The following is a 22,386-nucleotide window of genomic DNA, read 5'->3' as shown; positions in this document are numbered from 1 at the left end:
GGTATTATTCTGGGCAGAAAACAGTCTGGCTCTTCTATTGCTTCTTGAATGCTTGCTTCCTGGACCTCATTCTCACGCAGTTTCCCACAGTCTCTACACATTTATAGAGAGAACCTGATAAAAACAAATAAGAGGGGGAAATAAGCTACTTGGGACAATAACTATGGAAATTCTGCAAAGCAAAATTGAGGTGAAATATCAGTGAGATTCTTAGGAAAGGGTGGAAGTTTCACTACTTGGGACAAAGCCCTAATGAGAATAATCTACTGAGGGGATATTATTGTGCTGTATTTAGCTGTATAATTACCTTGTTTTTTGTGTATTAAATTTCTTGGGGTCTGTTGTTGGCAGAGGTGGTTGCTATATTTTGAAGGAGAGTGGATATAGCATTACAGTACTTTTTCAATTTGTCCTTTTTGTTGTTAGTATTCATGTTATAATAATATTTATGCTAATTTATAAAGTGCTTTGAAATCCTCCCAGTTTGGTGTTAGTGAAGATTCAAAAATTCATTTTTGTTGGCAGGGAAATCACATGCTAAAATTATAAGAAATAATTCTAGGTTTTTGGCTTTTATTTATTTATTTGTTTATTTTTTGGTCTGGAAATCCAATAATAATATCTCCCTTGTTGGCTGCAGGAGACTTTCTCTTCCAGCCTGTGATGGGGCATCTGTCCAACAAAGGAATAAAAATGGTTAACCTCAACAGGCAGCAGTTGAGATGAGTCCTTTGAGTGGCCTAGAGAGGCTGCCTGGGGTGCAGCCAATAGGAGAGAAGCTGCAAGGAGCAGCCAGTCAAGGCCCAGCAGGCTTACATAAAAGGAGCTGTAGGTCAGAGTTGAGGTCAGTGGTTCCTGGGTGCTCAGGGAGTGGACACTGTGTTCCTGAGAGGCTGAGAGAATAGGAAGCACCTTGGACAGAGCAGTTGGTGGCAGGGACTTGGGGGAGCTCCTGGTGAGCTGCAGGGGTTGAGCAGCTGAGTGCCCTGAGGCAAGGGTGAAGAAGGTGCTGGGGCCATGGGGAAGTAGCCCAGGGGATCGTAGCAACGTTGAGAGGATCTAGAGGCTCAGCAGGAGGCTGCTATCCCACAGATTCCCTGGGCTGGAACCCGGAGTGGTGGGCAGGCCTGGGTCCCTGCCACTTGCAACAGGGAAGTGGCATTATTATTGGACTGTGACACTAATCCCTGGAAGGGGGAAATACAGATGATGGCACAGCTGGAGGGCTGAGTCACGAAGAGGGCACTGCAGTTCCTGAAGCTGCGAGAGGGGCTTCAAGCAGATGCAGAGATGGAGGGATGGTGTGCAGACCATGGACGGGTGCATCGGCCTCGAGCTAATCCCCAGAGCTACCGCCAGTCTGGTGATGAGTGGAAGGCATGCTTTGTTTTCATCAGATCAAACTGTTTTTATCTGTTTAAAATATGTTTTTATGTTTAAATTGTCACCCACAATTCTAAGCATCAAACTAGTACTATTTTGAAAGCTATCTTTAAATACCAGAAACCAGTATAACATATGATCATGTTTAAACTAACAATACACAGTATCAATGAACAATTTTTACAATTAGAGATAGTGCTTTAAAAATGAGTAGAGTAACCCACAGGACACTGGCCAGTTCCTAACAGCCAGGCTCCGGCTGTTTGCAAGAGGTTTTGTGGCTCAGGTAGAGGGAACTAGCACAAGGGAAAGTTCCAGAAATTGTGAGAGGGAGCACTTGGCTAGAGCTAGTCATGACCTGCCTGTTCCTACGGCTGCTGGGAAAAAGCCAAAGATCCAGCCTGTGCTCTCCATATGATCCACCAGATACAGGAAATCACTTAACATCCACTCCTACATAATCTCTTGTATTTGTCCTCACACCGTCTCTCTTTCTCTTTCTCACTCTCTCTCACACAATTCCTTAAATAAATATCACACATCTACTTGTTTTAAAAGCTAAAAAAATGCAAATAGTTCTAAATACCAGAGTAGCAGTATTTTTAAAACAACCACTGAAACAGGAGACCTTAGCAAGCAAAATGACAATGTGTAACTGTGTTCAGTAAAGAGCAGGGCAGGGGGATATTTTGGAGCATGTGTGGGAGGGAAGGAGAATTGTATTTTATAAGCCGGAACTTTTCTATGTTGCAATTATTGGGGAAAATATATTCTTTAAAACCCACAAGAAATCCAGGAGGGAAGGGTTCCTTCTTCTGGCCTGTGAATAAAACACCATTTGAATGGCTTCTGGTGGTGGGTCCTGTGCAGGTGTTCTCATCTGAATGTAGCTAACACAGAAAGGGTATGTCTACACAGCAGCTGGGAGGTGTGATTCTCAGTGTGGGTAGACATACATGGGCTAGCTCTGCTTGAACTAGTGCCTAAAACTAACAGCGTGGCATGGTGACACAGGCAGCGGCTTGGGCTAGCTGTCCAAATACAATCCCATCCAACCTCCTGGGCGTGTACTCGAGTGGCTAGGCCAAGCTGCCACCTGTGCCACGGCAACTATGCTGCTGTTTTTAGTGTGCTAGCTCATGTATCTATACCTGAGCTGGGAATTAAACTGTTATTTTAAACAGCTGTTGTGTAGACATACCCAAAGAGATACCAACAATGAAGTGGAAGTCAGGGTGGAAAGGGGTGGAGTAGACTGTCAGGTTTCTAAGAGGAACAAAGGGAGACTTTCTGATAATGTATATTGGAAAGGTCACATGCACCAGTAGCAAACCCTTGCTGCGTATGCCCCTGGGATGTTTTACTGAACATTTTAGAAGGAGTATGCTTTAATGGGAAGAGTGTGGAGGACACAAAACAGACCTCTACACCACTGGGGTGGTTGTTCTGATCAGCAAAGCCACCATGAGGGTTATTCTTTGTATCAAATTCTTTATGAATAGAACGGTATAAATAACTGATTTTTTGATTCAGTGGCCAAACCAAAAAAATGGGGGGGGGAGAGAATTTTTGGGTCAACCTGAAACGAAATGTTTCTATGAACCAAAATGTCAATGTTTCATTTTGTTTTTGAGGGGTTTGAACTGTTTTTAAATACCATTGAGGGAAAACCTGAAATGAAACATCTTTCCAAAAAAGAAAAGTTGAAATGTTTCATTCCAGAAATGAACTGTTCTGATGTTTTCGTGACTGAAACAATTCACTGAAACTGACCTGAATTTGCAAATTGTTTCAGTTGACCTGAATCTGCATTTTTCAGTGGGGAAAAAAAAAGTTGTGAACAAAATTTTTTGGCCAGCTCTAATTATGAACCATCTATTGCAACAGGGTCGGAAAACAGCTTGTAGCGGATCAGGAAATATGGGTAGGACTGGCTACTGTTAAAGATCACGTAGATACTGGAAGTGGAATCAACACATGAATCAAAGGGTGGGCCATTAGACCTTATTGTTGGGGGTTGACAGTAACTAGCATTCCCTACAGCAGACTTTCCCACCAGGACCTTTGCCAGAAACATATAGCGCAGCCCAGCCTTGCATGCTGTACAAAATCCATTTGAGTACTGGGCATTCTTGGCAAAATAGCTGCCTTTGCCAAAGGCAGCAAGATGCTGTCCTGAGAGACGAGGGTCAAAGCCCATCTGACAGATGGAGTTCTTGCTGTCTGCTGAGGTGCCATGGAAGAGATGCCGTTCTAGCTGTTTTTTCTCTTCTGTTGAGAGTCCTCGGGACATTATTTCCTTCTGACTGAGCAGAGAAAAGAACACAGAAACAGGGGAGTTAGGGTTACTGCTGTGAGGGAACATTTGCTAAGGGGCTGGGAGAGAATTGGAGACCTAGTCCTACTTTTGTGTTCTCATTCCTCCCTGCTTACTCAATATCTAAAATACCCAATCCTGAATTCGAAGCACCAAGGGTTCAGTTACCTATCATTTGAGAGAGTACAGGACTAATCACACTCACCCACATACCACACAACTAATCACACCCACACCTGTGTATGATCACTGTTGTGCACAAGTTCTACTCCACCCACGCTCAAAGATCACCCATCAAAAACCATGATGCACTCACCAGTGCATTAAGATTCACCCACTGACACACATGTTCACTCTAGTACAGTGGGATCTGCATTCAGTTCATTAGTGATAAGATCTATTGTTTGCCACCAAGCACAGCAGGATCTTCATTCTAGGGTACTAGCACATCTGAGATTCAGGTTCCAAGATTTTTGAGGACACCAGGATCTGCAATGCACTATTTCCAACCTAGATCCCATGGTACATTCTATAACTTCATGTATTCCTCCAGTGCGGGGGTTAGACCACTGGGGGCCCTAAGCAGGAATATCCCCCTCCCCCTCAACACATACTAATAATTAATGGGGGGGGCCTCCTTGAGCTGCTCAGAGCCCTAAGCAATTGCTTAGTCTACTTATGCCTAGCACCAGCTCTGTATTCCTCTTTATACCTGCTGTATTTTTGCCAAAGATACTCCTGCCTGATCCTGTAAATTCCTAACACCAGAAATGTATCCTCTGAGAGAGATTTGTGGAAGAGAGTATAAACTGCGCGGTACACTGCTTCTGATGGTGCTATTTCACATTGCACATAAATGGGTCCTTCTGGGGGGCATGAGATCCATGATGCAGGATATGGTCCAGAGTACCCATCAGTGGGATCCTCCCCAGGGATGTTGGCAGCATAAGGATTGAGATGTCCCTTACAACCATTTGGGAGTGTCCTAAGAAGAGAACAGAACAAATATTTGTATGGTTTTAATATGTTCTGGTTACCTTCATCTTCCTATCCTATACCCACACCTACATGTTCCAACTTGTTTTAAGTTAGACTATAAGATCTTTGAGGCAGAGACTGTCTTACTGTGTTTGTAGAGTGCCTAGCACAGGGGCCCAAATCTTGATCTCGGCACTACTGTATTAATATGATAATTACTTACAAAAAAACTAATTCACAAAGTTAGTTAAGTTGCAAAATCAAGCACTTAAAAGTTAGGAAATATAGATTTACAGTTGCCATGCAAACCTAATTTTGTCTTTTGGTGCATTCAACCTGTGCACTGAGTGACACAGGTTCCTGTGGAAAAAATAGTATGTGATCATGTAAAAACTGCCTTAATAAAAAGTTAAATAAAGAACCCGATCGTAATGCATATGTACAAAGAGGATGAATTAAGGTTGCACAGGCTTTCATAACTTTCAAATTCTTGACTTTGCAACTAGAGCTGGGCAAAAACTTGATTTTTTCAGTTTGCTGGCATTACCCTTCCACTCCCTCCCAAAAAAGTTGGTTTGGTTGAACCATATCTAAAAATTGTGAAAAATTTTGGTGAATCAAAAAGATGGTTTGGGTCAAATTAAACATCTTGTTTGGTTCAAAGTGTTTTGTTTCTGGGCATTTTTAAAGGGCGAGATTCAACACAACAATGCACTACAATACCTTACGACTTTTAGCCCAGATGTGGAAGACTGGGTTTGCCTGATGTGGGGAAGTGATTTGGAGCTGGGTCTTCCTCACTGAAGGTGAGCACCCTAATAAATGGGCTATAGGTATTCCAGGATAGGTCTCTCTCAAGCTCTTCTGTTGAAGCTGTTCCACTTTGTATCATTGATTAGTCATTGGAGCAGGGACTTTAACGTAAGCTTTCCATATCCAAGGGGAATGTCCTAGCCACTAGGAAAACCATTGTCACCCTTGTTCCTTCACACAGTGACCATTCATTGTCATGTACAGTCATTCACGCTGAGTCCAGGGAGAGAGATGGCTTTGGGGGGAAGCCTAGCCTTGCCATCTTCCCACCAGAGGAGCTTGTGATGCTGCTGCTTTACCAGTGGCATGGGCCTGTCCTTAGAATATTTGTGGTGTTATCGTGGCATACTGCCAACATTTTCCTTAGGAAGGCAAGTGAGGAAGGGAAATGGCAGACAGTCTGTAAATAAGCTAAACCTGAATAGAAATTTGAGAGTGAAAAGAAAGGAACTTCTCTAGCCCAAGGGCTTTCTCCCTGCTTTATATCAAAGGCCTGCTGAAAACAATGGATATGTGAGAACTTCTCTCAAAACATCACAATAATCCTTTACAATAGAAAGTGTTAAGCCATTTAAATATATTGGTGCCCTCACCAGTTCCCTATATAATTATCTGAATGCCATTTACATTTTTTTTAGAGGGAGTATTGCAGGTGGAGTTGCTTACCGCAGATGTGGTACCATGTCGATAGGTGTGTGGTAGGCAGGACGGCGCTGAATGGATGACTTTTGTTCTGTTGTTGAGTTAGTTTGTATAAGGTTCTTCAAATCCAGAGAGTACTGTTGCCCTTCGTGACTGAAGTTGTAGCTCTGTAAGCCACTCTCAAAGGCATTAATGATTTCTTGGGAAATTGGCTATGCAGAGAGAGAAATTGGGGGTAAGAGGAGAAGAGATGGAATCAGAATACGATAAGGAAGAAGTCAGTTTTCCTTTCTGACACTTGGCCTATAATAATCCAGTTCTACTCTCGTACACACTACTTCCCACATTGCAACTCCCAACTCTGCCCTGGAGGGCATCACCTTTGCCTCTTTCTCTCCTGACCTCCTCATATTCCTTCCAATTGGTTTCATCAAGCCAATACATGTGCCACTCTGTGTGGAGATGTGGGTTATGCTGTGGATCATGGGTGTTGGAGAGTCGCCGTATTTTGCCGTAAGGACCAAAGGAGTACAGTTCCATCGCATTTAAGTTGACTTTGCCTTTTGAACCATCCCTGTGGGAGAAACAGAACTTGCAAGAGATTTTCCTGCTGAAAGAAACTGGTGTTGAAGCATGAGCAAGCATCATTACTCTTGCACCATCCCCCACAGCACCTCCTGCTGAGAGATGCTGAGAACAGAGTAGCTTGGAGCTCCCCATTCAGCCAGTGCTCCTGCATTGCTTCCTACGGAAATCCAAAAAGAATATGCTCTTATAGGACTATGTACAACCAGTAAAAGATTTCAGGCTGGGGTAGTGGGACAAGCTGCTCTCACACATCAATACAATCAGAATCTGCAGCATAGAAACTACTTTTTTTTAATTTAAGTTTCTAGCTTTTTTGGTTGAATATTACCGAAGTTGGACTATCTGAAACCACATCCATACTAGGGTGAAACGGGGTTAAGGCAGGCTCCCTGCCTGCCCATACCCTGTGCTGTGCCCCAGAAGCGGCCAACAGGTCCAGCTCCTAAGTGCGGGGGCCAGGAGGCTCAGTGCGCTGCTCTTGCCTGCAGACACCACCCTCACAGCTCCCATTGGCCGTGGTTCCTGGCCAATGGGAATGTGGAGACAGTGCTCAGGGCAGACCTGCTGGCCACTTCTGGGACACAGCACAGGGCCTCGCTGCTTCTGGGGCACAGTGCGGAGACAGGATAGGTAGGGACTAGCCTGCCTTAGCCCCGCAGCACCATTGACTGGACTTTTAACGGCCTGGTCGGCAGTGCTGACCGGAGCCACCAGGTTCCCTTTTCGACTGGGCGTTCCAGTCAAAAACCAGATAACCTGGCAACCCTAATTAATACAAGAAATTTTACCCTTCTTTTAACCAGTTAGAGGGTGTAGTTGCCTAAAAACAGCACAAGGTTAATAATTAGTTAATAGTGTGTTAATTTGAACTGGGTACTATCCTTGCTAATTTCCTGGTCTGGCAGATGGATCTGTTCCTTCCTGTTACTAATTAGATTTATGTTAGTTTTGCTAGTTAGTTTGCTGTATGGTCCAAGTCACTGATTACCTCTTCCATGGCTATGTCAGCTGGAAACAGGCTGATTTAAAAAATGTTTGTAATTTGTTTTACTGGACATAGAATTCACACTATTCAGATTCATGAATTACAAAACTACTGCATCTATCTATATTAGGGTTGTTTGCTGCCTCCCATCACTTAATATCTAAGAGCATCTACTACTTCCCTATTGTGGAAAAGTTAAGACATAGGTCTTGATCCCTACTTTGGACCAAGGATATCTAGGTATTGGAAAGAGGAGGGCATCTTGCCCATTTTGAATTTAGCAAAACTCAGGCGGAAGATATAACAGTAGATCTTTGATCATCTTGCAGAGAGTGGTAGATATCTGACAGACTGCCATGCACTGCTGGGAAAAAGTCTTTGAAGGCTCAATCCAGTTTCTGGCAACTATGTGTGAGTTACGGTGACCAGACAGCAAGTGTGAAAAATTGGGATGGGTGGGGGGTAATAGGAGCCTATATAAGAAAAAGACCCAAAAATTGGGACTGTCCCTATAAAATCGGGACATCTGGTCACCCTAGTGTGAGTACTCCTAACCAGACTGACCACAGAATTAGTGAATCTTATGGACAGCCAGGAACCCAAAGCAGAGGAACTATTGGAGGATAGGGAACACGGAGTGAGGATGTGTATGATTCAGGTACTATTTTTACACCTATACTATTGCATGTTTGTAAATGCAATTTGTGGTATGGATGCACTTGAGGTAGAGCAGTAACATATCGATGGCTCCTGGTGCATGCTCAGTGGTCTTGTTACTGTGCTGGCAGAACTGTCCTCATGTGAGCATGGAAACTCCACCCTCCCACCCCCAAGTGCCTAGCACAGAAAACACTTTTTCTCTCTCCATACCTGCAGTCTATATATACCCAAAGTACAAGTTAAGGATGGATGTGCCTTTTGATACTGCTGGCCCATTACTCCCATCTCTCCATAATACTGCAAACAAGTCACACTTAAAAATGTGATGTAGTTGATTGATGAGTTAGCTTACAGTCAGGGTGCCAACACTGGTGCTAACTGCTGCTGCTGCAGAGTCTGTTACTAGAGTCTCATGACTTGGCCAATATACAAATGATGTCCTGGTTTGTAACTTCTTTAAAATATTCATCTGGGATCATGGAGAACTTTCCTGACATTCATTGTTCTTAGTCCTAAACCACAAGCAATGTATGTAATTCATTTAGCTCTGCCTCCTTTTCAGGAACCACCTCAGAGTGTTTTGTATTCTGTTATCATTGCTGCTTGACAGCCTGGAAGAATAAAAATCTCCAGAAGCTGGAAGATAGATCTCACTGAAATACCTGCTTGGTTTCCATGATGGAAAATGGACACTGCAACCTTTGAAGTAGGATTATGGGATTTGCATATGAAATCTGATAATCTTACTCAGAAAGTATGTGTGGGTTAAAAAATACCCACTGCCTTGGTGTCCCTATTGCATTTTGGGCACTGTGGTGTAGTTTCCTAGAATAGGCTCATAAAAAACATAAAATCACAGTTGTGATGGCAGAAAATCAGTTAAATGGATACAACCCAAACTGTTTACATTGTAACAGATTAAATGGAGCATGCCTCTAACCCAGGGGTCGGCAACCTTTCAGAAGCAGTGTGCCAAGTCTTCATTTATTCACTCTAATTTAAGGTTTCACGTGCCGGTAATACATTTTAACATTTTTATAAGGTCTCTTTCTATAAGTCTATATTATATAACTAAACTATTGTATGTAAAGTAAACAAGGTTTTCAAAATGTTTAAGAAGCATCATTTAAAATTAAATTAAAATGCTGATCTTACGCCGCCAGCCTGCTCAGCTCGCTGCCAGCCTGGAGTTCTGTTCACCTAGGCCAGCAGCGGCCTGCGGCCGGGACTCCAGACCTGGATGGGGAGGTTTCAGGGGTCAGGGCAAAAGGCTGGGGTGGGGGGAGTTCAGGGATGAGGTGTGGGGGGTGTAGGGCAGAAGGCTGGGTGAGGGGGGTCAAGGGTCAGGACAGAGGGCTGGGGGTGGGGGAGGTGCATGGCAGAAGGCTGAGTGTGTGTGGGGATCAGGGCAGAGGAATGGGGCTGTGGGGGTGCAGGGCAGAGGGCTGGGTATGTGGGGGGGGTTCAGGGCAGAGGGATGGGGCTGTGGCGACGCAGAGCAGAAGGCTGGGTGTGAGGGGGGGTTCAAGGGTCAGGGCAGAGGGCTGGGGGATGTGGGGGGTGTAGGACAGAAGACAGTGGGGGGGATCAGGGCAGAGGGCTGGGGTGCTCGGCCCATAGGGGTGCTCCCTGCCCTGAGCCGCTCAGGGCAGGGGGGATATGCCCTGTTCCACCCCCTTCCCCAAGGCTCCGTCCCTACCTCTCTCTGTCTCCTCTGGGGAACTGCCTGCATGCTGCTGCTCTTCCCCCTCCCCCTCGCTAGGGCCATCAGCTGATTGGCGCAGGGAAGGAGAGGGGGCGGGGCAGGAAAGCACCACGCTGGGGGAAGAAGCGGGGGAGGGGGAAGCAGAATCAAGCTTCTGCCTCCTGCCCCCGCAGGGGAGCGCAGTGAGCGCGGGGGCTGAGTTAGACTGGGGGCCGGGACCGCGGCAGGCAGCTGCGTGGCGCTCAAAATCGGCTGGCGTGCCGTGTTTGGCGCGTGTGCCGCAGGTTGCCGACCCCTGCTCTAACCAGTAACAACATTGCAGTTGTAGCTGTTGTGTGGACATGGCCTGAGTCTACAGACAGTTGCCCTGTACCATATTGCATCTGTAGCTGGGAAAGGCAGAGATTGGAGTAGCAATGATCAATGTCATGTCATTTAGGTCATGGAGGTCACTGAAGTCACAAAATCTGTGACTTCCAGAGACCTTTGTGACATTTTCTGCCTCAGCCCCTGGGGCCATGGTGGGACTGAAGCTGGTAACCAGCAGGGCCTTGGCAGGGTTCCAGTGACTGGCGACAGCCTCGTCTGGGGGAAGGAGGAACCCTGCAGCTCCCACCCACCACGGTGGTGGGGGAAACCGTGGAGCTGCAGCACCAAAAGTCACAGACAGGTCACAGTTTCCATGAATTTTTGTTTATTGCCCATGACCTGTCTGTGACTTTTCCTAAAGATAACTATGACAAAATCTTAGCCTTAGCTATGATCTCCCTAGAATTAGTGCTCCTGCACTATTCCATAAGCACCCCCTGCTGGGATTGGGTATGACTGGAGTAGTTACAAACTTTCTACTTCTGAAGCACTACTATTCCAGTTGGGGGTGTGTGTGTGTGGGGGGGGGCATTCTCTAGGACAAGAGCAGCTGAGTTGCCTTCTGGGAGAAGTTGGGTCTGGTTTTTCTGTCACTTACTTTTCCACCAGTGTAACTAGTGAGTCATTTACATTGCTGTAAAGTTTCTCCAGGTGCTGCTGAGCTGATTCAGTCACGCTCTGCCACACTCCTTTCTTCTTCCGCATCACCTGCCAGTGGTAAGGGTAGCGTGTGTGATGAAGCTGGCATCTCTCCCCTTCTTTGCAGAGGCCAAGCAGGAAGCAGTCACAGATCCTGATGCCATTTGCCTGGTGGATATGAAATTGGATCCCATTCTCATCCACGAGCTGCTCTGGAGCTACCAAATGGCTTTTAGAATCATCTCCGTGCTGCATATTGTGGACATGGAGAGGAGTGAGTTCAGTGGAACTGGCTTCACATTGGCTGAAGTGGTAGGGGTCTAAGGGCAATTGGAGTAGAACCTTTCGGAAGAACAATTCCTGGGAGAAACAAAGGAAGAAAAGCTGAATAAGTGGTGAGCTGTTCTGCTGCAGTGTCCTGGGCTTCAAATTCCCCATCCTCTTCTTTCCCTCCTCCCAATAACATACAAAATGCTTTCCCCTATAAAACCGCCTCTCCCAGACATCTCCTGGATTAACCATAGTTCACATCCAGCTATCTCCCAGCTGGACTTCATTCACATACCTGCACACAAACATACACTGCACAAGCCCAGTAAGACCTCACTTACCTGCTTTTCCCCTCAGCTTACACAGACTCTTCCCTAAGATAAATCATTATTTTCTGATCTTCAACCCCCAGCACTAGCATTTCTCTCCTCAAATTGATTTATTTTTATTTGTATTACCATAGCACCTAGGAGCCTAAACACGGACTAGGACTCCATTGTGTTAGGTGCTGCACAAACACAGAGCAAAAAACTTCTCTCCCAGTGGACACCCCTTTTCCTGGACTTTACCCTCAGAGCACCCTCCTGGCTACTCCAAAATGATGCCCCCTCTCTCTGGCTTTCCCCTGTTAGGAGCTCCTCCCATTTCTGATTCATCCCTGCGGGCAGGCACGTGCACTGCTTCCATCATTCTCCATGGGCTTCACACTAATCACCTAATAGGTTCCCATTTTACAGGGTTTCATCCTTCCAACATCCACCCTGCTCCCTCAACAGGACCTCACTCCTAGGATTCACTTCCAGGTCCATCATGCTATTTCCATAGGATTCCTCCCTCTCCTCTGGGGATTCTTACATACACCCACAATTAATATCTACTTGATTTTATCTGACTACAATCTGTCCCTTTATATTATGTATGTAATGGGCACCCATCCCCATGATAGCTAGGGTCTTATTGAGTCAGGTTACAAGCCACCCTTTCAGACCCCTCCAAACTGCTTCTGCAATGGGACCCTTCGGGGCCGTACAGTGCAAACACAGGTCACTCACTGGGTCTCCAAACACACAGTGGTCTCTCAGGGTATGTCTACACTACAAGTGCTACAGCAACACAGCTATGGCACTGCAGCTATGCTGCCATAGCACGGTGGTGCAGACACTTGCTACAGCAATGGAAGGGATTTTTTCCATCGTTGTGGTAAATCCACCCCCTCCAGAGGTGGTAGCTAGGTTGATGGAAGAATTCTTCCATCAGTCTAGCAGTGTCTACAGCAGAGCGAAGGTTGGTTTAATTATCTTTCTCAGGGGGTGGCTATTTCACACCCCTGAGCAGCAGAGCTAGGTCATCCTATGTTTTAAGAGTAGACTGGGCCTCAGTGGAAGCATCTCACCTGAGCTTCATCCCACTTCCTCCTGGCCCTGAGTTAATCTCAGGGTATCTCCGGTGGGCCAGTGAGTTTCACTGCTTTAGGCCAACAGAGGATGGGCCCCCCTGTAACATGTCAGGATGTTAATGCCGGGCTGTGCTGGGTGGGGGAGTGATGTGTGCGTCAGCTCCGGCCACGCTCACCCCTCCTGCTCTCAGAAATATCCAGCAAGGTAGCACCCAACCTGGCTCCTCCTTAGTCTTAGCTGCCCTAAAGGCTCTTCCCTCATTGCTGCTCAGCCCTGATCTTGTCTCCCCGGAGATCCACCCCCACCTCCCTCCCTTGTCAGCGGGCTGGGTAATGCGACCCCTGCCTCAGCAAATCACAAGAACCCACTAAGGCTCCACACCGGCTAATGGGTTATAGTCACCTCCGCTCCTAAGCTTGTGTGTTGGGGGTGGAAAGCGACACGTGAGTCAGCTCTGGCCACACTCAGTCCTCCTGCTCTCTGTGCATGGGGTGCACAAGGCAATTCTATCCATCCGTTAAACTGCCAAACATCCGTCAGTTAAACTGCCAGCCCCATCTGTCAGTTAAACTGCCAGCCCCAGCATTCCAGGCTGCCCAGCAACACTCTGCGCCTCTCCCACCCGCTGCCCTGGAGGGGCGAGATACTGCATCCGCCATGGAGGGCTGTAAGCTGTAAAGGCATGGAAGCTTCTCCTTCCCCAGCACGCTCTGACACTGCCCCCATAATGGATCTTGAGCCTGCCCTGCAGGGACCCCTCCCCCCTTCTTGGGCTGAGAGGGGAAGCCAGTCTCAGTGTAGGTTTGTCTTATCTGGGGATTTTCAACCCCAATCATTTACTTTTGGGGCTAGCTGGCTTTGGGGGAGTCGTGCATGGATCAGCACAGGATCATGGTCACACACACACACACACACACACACACACACACGATAAGCAAGGCAAACTTCTGTGCTCCTCTCTCCCTCCCCATGCCCCACAGAAAGGGATGCTGCTGGAGCCAACAGGGACTTTATGGTGTTTTGTATCATCTCTCTGTTCCATTCCTTTATGTAGCATGAATGTCAGTCTGCGAGAGTCTAGAAAGTTTGCAGTCCTGTCCCTACTCCACCATAAACACACTGATCCTCAACAGGAGACTCCTCTTCCTAGGTTCACTCACAACCATTGCTCCAACAGCAATAATTAATAACGGACTCTCTTTGGGCGTAGGGATTGGCAGTGTATGTCTGCAGGGGAGCTGAGAAGTACATATAATGGCAACCACTTGTCCCCAAAGTCCTGAATCAGTGGACACTGCCCCCAAACAGTCAGATGGAAACCCATTTCTCCATAGCCTCTCCAAAATTGAGCCAATAAAAATGTCTCAAGAAAAAGGAATAGGCACCAAAGAAATTTAATAAGTTCTTTATATTTAACCTTAAGAACATCTGATCAAAAAAAAACTGGGAGCTTCTTCATTAGACACCTAACTATGGATGTAGAAGCTTAACATTAGGCACCCATCTTTTAAAATCTTGGCCAGAAGTTTTAAGGCTATATTGTGCCTCGCTCCTGTGCATGTGGGAAGGAGGGTGATCCCTCTCGGGGAGGGATAGCTCAGTGGTTTGAGCATTGGCCTGCTAAACCCAGGGTTGTAAGCTCAATCCTTGAGGAGGCCACTTAGGGATTTGGGGCAAAAATTGGTCCAGCTAGTGAAGGCAGGGGGCTGGACTTGATGACCTTTCAAGGTCCCTTCCAGTTCTAGGAGATTGGTATATCTCCAATTATTACCTCCCCCTGCTTTTCACACTCTCCTCCTCATAGACAGTGAGGGAGCTCTTCAGAGCAGAGGCCATTCTTTCTGAGTGTTTGGAAAGCACCTTGCACATAGTGTGGTCTACCATACTTCTTGATCAGAAAAACCCACTCGGTCATCAGGGACTGTTGAATTCTTTGTGCTTCCTGCAGTGTACAGGCTGCTTCCTCTTAGTGTTCTGACGGTGCTAGCCAGCACAAAAAAGGCAGGGAGAAAATAGGGACATGGCCCCATCACTCCTTGTCACCAGTCAGTACAGATAACTGGATAAACAGAGTAGGAGAGGTTCATCTTGTTAAGTCATGAGCATGGCCTCATTTTTCACTTAGAAGCAGGGTTGGATTTAGGGGCAGGCGACCCAGACAACCGCCTGGGATGCCAGGCTTGGAGTGCGCTGGTCTCAGGGTGTTATTTTTGTTTGCGACAAAAGGGAAAATAGAATGTTTGAAGTAAAATGTTTTAGGTATTCCGTTGCGGATTCATTTTTCACTAACTTCCTAGAATGTTCTGGGCCTTTGTAGAATCTCATGGACCCTTCCAGACTTTTTGAGAACGATATTTTCCTCAAATACTGCTTTATTCTGTGAATTACAAGAACTGGTTGTATTTTCTGTCTACACAAAAGAAAACTGAGAGCAGCCATCATGGTCTGCACAAACATAAAGGGATTCAGATACTTTGCATTTATACAGCACTTTACATTTTCCAAGCATTATGCAAACAGTAACAAATTAGTCCTCCAAACACTCCTGTGAAGTGTGTAACTAAGAATTATCCCCATTTTATAGATGAGGAAAATAAGGACACGAGAATAAGTGAAAAGATATTACCTCACCTACCCAGGGGCAGCCCGTCCATATAGGTGAACTAGGTGGTTGCCTAGGGTGCCAAATTAAATGGAGTGCCAAATTTGAGTGAAAAAAATCAAATTTAAAAAAAGAAAAAGATGGAAAAAAAAAGAAATAAAATAACAAAGATGTCCTTATTTCAATTCCTGTGCACATACAGAGGGAATATGAATTATAATTTCTCTACATTTCTGAGAATTTATTAATATGTCAAATCTTTTATTTACTGCAAAAATAATATTTTAGCTAAAAAAACTTTCAATTTGCAATGTAGGGTCAAGATGACCCACTCCGCAATTTTGGTAAGTGTAACCCCTTTGGGGTATAGAGAGCATGGCCCTTTAAATCTTTTTCACATGGGGGAGGGGGAGAGTAAGAAAAAGGAGGGAAACTCCAGGGGGCAGCGCTGGATCTCCAGGGAGAGAGAGAGAGGCAGCAGGGCTGGCCCTGCAGAAGGAAGCAGAGAGAACCTGCCTGAGGCCTGAGGAGGACAGGCCCGAGCAATCGGGGACAGCCCAGGACAGGAGCCAGGAGGAGCCCTGTGCCGGGGGAATCGCCCGAGCAGGACAGGCCGGAGCTGGACCCAGTATCACGGCTGCCCAGAGCTGCATGGGGCTGGGAGTACTGGGGCTTGTGACTCTGCACTGGGAACAAGGAGGGAGGCTGCTAGCTAGTTAAGTGGGGAGGTGGTCGCTCTGTGTGGCTTTGCACAGAGTGGCAGAAGAGGGCACCGGAAGGGTGAGTCTTGGGTGCTCCTGGTCGTCTTCGGCGCCAGTGAACTCTCCCCAGCAAACCCCTCCGGTGCCCTCTTCTGCTGCTCTCTGCAAAGCCCCACAGAGCAACCCCCTCCCCACTTAACTAGCTACAACCTCCCTCCTTGTTCCCAGTGCAGAGTCACAAGCCCCAGTACTCACAGCCCCACGCAACTCTGGGCAGCCGTGATACTGGATCCAGCTCCGGCCTGTCCTGCTCGGGCGATTCCCCCGGCACAGGGCTCCTCCTGGCTCCTGTCCTGGGCTGTCCCCGATCGGGCCTGTCCTCCTCAGGCCTCAGGCAGGTTCTCTCTGCTTCCTTCTCCAGGGCCAGCCCTGCTGCCTCTCTCTCTCTCTCTCCCTGGAGCTCCAGCGCTGCCCCCTGGAGTTTCCCTCCTTTTTCTTACTCTCCCCCTCCCCCTGTGAAAAAGATTTAAAGGGGCCATCCTCTCTAAACCCCAAAGGAGTTACATAAGCAATAACTCAACCACAATGAAACACATACGCCAGCGGCAAGAGCTGCAATGCTAGCGACACCTAACTCAAATATACATCAAGGTTGCATAGCCAGAAATTCATGTAGAGCGGAGATATTGCGAGTTGATACATGTCAAACAGTCATTTTAACACACGTTGCAGTAGATGGTTAACAATCGAGCGAATACTGTGGAAAATTGTTTCTTGGTGCCAAAGAATAAAGAATAATGTCTTTCAGCATTATAAATCCAAAATGTGAGTATCTTTAAGTGTTATTAAACCTTAGTGTTATTATCAGGCTATATAATTATTAACTTCTCTTTGTTATAACTGGTTCACATGTAATAAATAAGGCCCATAAAAGAAAAGTAACAGTGTTAATGCTTAATAGACTACGAAAGTGAAGACGTCACACTCCAAGCGGGTAACCATGAGAAAGGGGATTACTTTCCAAAAAATTGGTGTTGGATTATAATGTTGAAAAAGGTCATTTTGTTTCTGTGTTTCCAGATGAAGGAATTTTACTTGGAGAGGAGGTTAGCTCACATCTACATGGAAGCAGTTTGGAACATCAAGATGAAGGTATATTACTTTGAGATGAGGGTAGCTCACATCCACAAAAAAGGAGTTTGGAAACTCAAGATGATGGAAACTTACTTCTAGATGAAGGCCACTCACAGCATCAGATATGGAAGTGGAGAAAATTTATTACCTTCAGAGACACATGCAGAAATTGAAGTAAATGAAGTAGAAGGAAAAAGGATGAAGTTACAAACAAGTTACAGTATGGGGACCCAGCTTCATGGCCCAGATATGATGACCATGTGTGGCAAATTCTTGTGAAACATGGACCCGAACAAGTTCATGAATTTTTCCCTTCCCTAAGGATGGAAATAAAAGAAAATTCTCTGCTCAGCATTACAAGAGGAAACTCATGGGGAGGAAATTCATCGAAACTGGTTACAATATTCAGTGTCGAAGGACTCTATGTTTTGCTTTTGCTGCAAGTGGTTTAGAAATCAAGCAATTGGTACATCACTTACTGAAAATAGTTTGAAGGACTGAAAAAATATATCTTCAATTCTCTCTTTACTTGAAAGAAGTACAGAACATTTGGAATGTTTTCAAAATTGGAAAGAACTTGAATTACAATTGAAAAAAGGAAAAAATATTGATAAAGAAAATTTACACGTAATCAAAGAAAAAGAAGAATATTGGCAACAAATATTAAAGCATCTGATTGCTTTAGTGAAAGTTCTTAGTGGGCAGAATTTAGCATTCAGCGGCCATGGTAGAAATGAAAAATTATACACTCCAGGTAATGGAAACTTTTTTTAAAATTTGTTGAATACCTAGCTTTGTATGATCCAGTCATGAAGGAGCATCTATGTAAAATAACTGATCATGAAACACAGGTTCATTACTTAGGAAAAATATGCAAAATGAAGCCCTTCAAAGGGGAAGGGATAGCTCAGTGGTTTGAGCATTAGCTTGCTAAATCTAGGGTTGTGAGTTCAATCCTTGAAGGGGCCATTTAGGGATCTGGAGCAAAAATCTGTCTGGGGATTGGTCCTGCTTTGAGCAGGGGGTTGGACTAGATGACCTCCTGAGGTCCCTTCCAACCCTCATATTCTATGAAATCCTAGCAAATGCCATTAAAAAGAAAATCATAGAAGCAGCCCCTTCCCCAAAATACTTTTTAATAATACTGGATTATACACCAGATGTGTCATGTTGAACAAATGACAATGATCATTCATTTTGTGGATATGGAAAAGTCTGCAGATGAAGATAATGCTGAAGTGCTCATAAAGGAACATGTTTTTGGGTTTCAAACCACAGAAGGAGACAATTGGAGCATTTATGAATGAAACTATTCTACAAGAGCTTGAAACAATGCTATTATCTGTTGAAAACTTACGTGGCCAAGGCTATGATATAATGGGAGTAATATGAAGGGTAAAGACAATGGTGTGCAAAGGAGAATCATGGAAATCAGTCCTAGGGCCTTTTTCATTCCTTGCAGTTTGCATTCTCTGAATTTGGTTGTCAATGATGCTGCTAGATACTGTTTGGAGGCAAAGCGGTTTCTTTGACCTAGAGCAAGGTGTTTTTTCTCAGGCTCAACATGCCACTGAGAGATTCTGACTTGCCATGTGAATTCTCTAACTGTGAAACCACTTAGTCAGACAAGATGGGAGAGTTGTACTGATGCTTTGAAGCCTCTTTGCTATGAAGTTGGAAACATTTATGATGCCCTAATTGAAATTTCTGATAGGTAACAGGTAATAATTGGAGATATACCAATCTCCTAGAACTGGAAGGGACCTTGAAAGATCATTGAGTCCAGCCCCCTGCCTTCACTAGCAGGACCAATTTTTGCCCCAGATCCCTAAGTGGCCCCCTCAAGGATTGAACTCACAACCCTGGGTTTAACAGGCCAATGCTCAAACCACTGAGCTATTCCTCCCCCCCCCTTTACTGGATCATCTGGCAATGCAGCATGTTAAGATGCAAAAGCTCTTGCAAATGACCTTTCCAAGTTCAAATTTGTGACTTCACTCATTTGTGGTATAATATCCTTTTCGAGATTAACCTCACTAGTAAGCAACGTCAGGAAAAAACTTGAACATACATTCTGCTATTCAAAAACTGCAGCAAACTAAAAATATTCTGGAGGAATTCAGAAGAGATGAAGGGTTCGAAAGAACACTAGTAGATTCTCTCGAGCTTGCTGAAGAAATAGACTTTCCAACAAAATTTGAACCAGAGCCAGTTCACATTCGGCAAAAGAAACAGCAGTTTTCATATGAAGGATGAGACCCACCCATTGAGAACCCAAAACAAAGGTTCAAAGTTAATTTCTACTTCACAGTCCTTAATACTGCTATTCACGCAGTTGACAAAAGATTTCAATAGATGCAGCAGCTAGAGTCAGTATTTTGCTTTCTATATGATATCCACAGCTTGCAAAAGTGAGCTTCAGGCTTGTAGTGAGCTTCAGGCTTTTTCAAGATGACTTAAGAAACATTCCACTCCTGAAGAAGTACTGAAGTTTGTTTGTGAAAATAAACTCAGACAGTTTTCCAAACATTTTTATAGCTCTACGCATTCTTTTAACTTTGCTGTTTCCATAGCTAGTGAGGAACATAGCTTCTCAAAGTTAAAATTGATAAAAGCATATCTGTGTTCAACCATGGTGCAAGAGAGACTTGTTGGACTTGCCACAATGTCAATAGAGCATGAAATAGCTGGAAAACTGGATCTAAAAGAACTAGTGACTGAATTTTCAAAACTTAAAGCAAGAAAAGTCATGTTTTAAGAGCACAGAGTGTTTTTTATTTGGAGTGTTTTGTAAATACAGGTTAAAGTTCATTGAAGAGTTTTCTTATTTCTTTCTATATTGGATGTGGTGGTAATGGCAGTTAAAGCAGGGTAGCGCAATGGATGAGATTGGATTTGTAATAATAAAAATTATAATTAACATTTTTAATGCATTTTTATTTGAAATCAGACTGAAATATCATCTAGCTGTTGTGTACAAATCTATTCTGAAAATTTCGTGTCTCTATTTTATCTGATCTCAGAAACATTGGTTGGATAGATGGACGGACAGACAAACCAAATAATTAAGCCTCTGTTTAAAAAACAAAACAAAACGCTTAAACATTAAAAGGAAAAAAGGGGCAAAATGTTGCCCAGTTTACCAAAAACCTCAGCCTAGATCTGCCCTTAGGGTTTGGGGGTAGCGGGAGCCGATTGCATGGTTCATCTAGGGTGCCAGTTGCTGGTAGCTAGTCTAGGGCCGTTCTGCACCTATCTTGTCACTCCAGTAGCATCCGGCAAGTTAATGACAGAACCAGATTAGAACATTATCCCTTGCCCGACACCAGGTATAGCTATTTACACCAGTATAAAATGCTACCAAGTCAGAATGGTAGAGCTTTATACCCACCTCACACTGATTTAAATAGCTGCATAAGGTGCAGGTCCATGGGAAATCGGGTCCCGTCTCCCAGTCCCAAGCTCAGTTTACTAGATCACAGCTGTCACGCTGTGAAGGGGACAGGGATCAGTTACTATCACCTGTTCTAGAGGACAGAACAAGAAGTACTTAGGTTTTCCCTGCTGCAGCTCAAGTCTAAGTTAAATATTAAATATAATTTGGATATACTTTAACTACAAGAACTATTAGGCAATGATGGGACAAACTATCAAGGCCTAGAGCCCACAAATACTTATACACATGAGTAACTTTATGCATGAGGGGTAAAATTCTGGCCCCATTGAAGTCAGTGGCAAAACTTCCGTTGGTTTCAATAGGGCCAAGATAATGCCTCCAAAGTCTCCCTGAGTTCAAAAGGAATGTTTACAAGAATAAGTGTTTGCTGGTCCAAGGCCCAAAGCTAGACTCCCATCTTCTAGAGATAGTTTAGAAATAATAAAATGTATTCATCACCCTGGAAGATTATCTAGATGACTAGGGGTAGCTGCCAACCCAAATGTTTCTATTTCAGAACTCTTTTCATCATTATTGCTATGACAAAATTTACACTTTGTAGGAATCACTTTCTTAAAATTGAAAATGGTTTATACAGGTAGAGAGCCTGACATTAAGGTATAATTCTGAGCTCATTTCCTGCAAGTGATACTGATATTTTGATTTCAGTGTTAAAAATCTGTATCATCTTTCCTGGCCAAATCCTGCTTTGACATGAACTTGCAGGAGGTGGGGTTCCAATTGTAAATTGCCACGTACTCGCAGGGGCGAAAGAAAATGCAGGCCTGTTATTTACCAGGCTGCATGTGGCAACAGACTATATTGGTAAGGGATGCAAGGAGAGTATGGGTCATGATGCAAACTGCAGACACACACACACTAAAATTAATCAATTTAAAGTTTTATTGGGGATAATTACAAGGGGTAAGGGAGCAGCGTATGATTAGCTAATAGAGTTAATGAAACTTAAAACACACAATGACTAAAATATCTACTAACAATATTTATAAACAAAGATGCAGCATTTAGTAATAACCAATACTTACAAATACAAACCAACACATAACGACCGGCAAACGTAGAAACTCTGAAACACGTGAGCTGAGAGAGAGGCTTCGAGGTGATCAGGCTCGGTTACGGGTGTACACAGGATACACAGGATTCGTTTTTCTTTCTCCTCTCCCTGCCTGCACATGGCAGGCAGGCCTATAAAGTACCAACTGTGACATCATAGAAGTGTCATAGGGAACGGGGCCCAAAACCTGTTTGTGTTTGTCTCTGATTGGCACAAGCAAAGTTTACACCAAGTAGGGGAGCAGGTGCCTTAAAGTCTGGCTTTGCCCCCAAAAGGTGAGGAAATGCATATTGTTTTAGAATGCGTTCAACACTGAATGACAAAAGAAGAGGCCAGGGCAATACCGGTATGGGCAAGTTTTACAGATTGCAGACAGGAACTCATCTCAATACCAATCAGTGATGAGCTGCCAAAATATTAACAACCGGTTCCCTCCTCCTCACCCCACGAGGGGGTCGTGCCCCCACCCCACCCCACCCCCCGGGACTCCTGCCCCGCCCCCCGGGACTCCTGCCCCATCCAACCTCCCACGTTCCTTGACACCCCACCCCCAGGACCCCTGCCCCATCCACCACCCTTCCCTGTCCCCTAACTGCCCCCTGACGCCCCATCCAACCCCTCCTCTTATTCCTGATGGCCCCCCGGGACCTCTGCCCAATCCAACCACCCCGTCTCTCTGTCCCGACTGCCCC

At 45.0% G+C, this 22,386-nt stretch overlaps 1 protein-coding gene across 3 annotated transcripts; it reads right to left on the bottom strand.

Moving 5' to 3' along the window:
* Nucleotides 1-613: 613 nt before the first annotated feature.
* On the bottom strand, nt 614-21,710 carry LOC123365320 (protein mono-ADP-ribosyltransferase TIPARP-like). 3 transcript variants are annotated; one of them, XM_045008062.1, is made up of 6 exons: nt 21,666-21,710; nt 11,039-11,439; nt 6,536-6,707; nt 6,158-6,345; nt 4,413-4,685; nt 614-3,689 (listed from the first exon to the last, which is right to left on the bottom strand). In XM_045008062.1, exons 1-6 carry the CDS (start codon nt 21,681-21,683, stop codon nt 3,248-3,250), a joined length of 1,494 nt encoding a protein of 497 aa, XP_044863997.1. In that variant the 5' UTR covers nt 21,684-21,710; the 3' UTR covers nt 614-3,247. The 3 variants fall into 3 exon arrangements, with proteins under 3 accessions (XP_044863997.1, XP_044864007.1, XP_044864017.1); XM_045008072.1 differs by lacking the exon at nt 21,666-21,710 and adding an exon at nt 13,149-13,330 and having other exon boundaries at nt 615-3,689; XM_045008082.1 differs by lacking the exon at nt 21,666-21,710 and adding an exon at nt 12,743-13,039 and having other exon boundaries at nt 615-3,689.
* Nucleotides 21,711-22,386: the final 676 nt, after the last annotated feature.

Source organism: Mauremys mutica, chromosome 1 (assembly GCF_020497125.1).
Source record: "Mauremys mutica isolate MM-2020 ecotype Southern chromosome 1, ASM2049712v1, whole genome shotgun sequence".
Classification (NCBI taxonomy): domain Eukaryota; kingdom Metazoa; phylum Chordata; order Testudines; family Geoemydidae; genus Mauremys; species Mauremys mutica.
Note: the sequence above shows the minus strand (reverse complement) of the source record. Positions and strands in the feature narration are given on the sequence as shown.

Excerpts from the sequence above, each read along its gene's own strand:
- LOC123365320 (XM_045008062.1), bottom strand. Across the intron at positions 6,346-6,535 it reads ATTGGAAGGAATATGAGGAG|CCAATTTCCCAAGAAATCAT; the intron begins GTCAGGAGAGAA and ends CTCTCTGCATAG. Across the intron at positions 3,690-4,412 it reads CTTTGGCAAAAATACAGCAG|TCAGAAGGAAATAATGTCCC; the intron begins GTATAAAGAGGA and ends TTCTCTGCTCAG.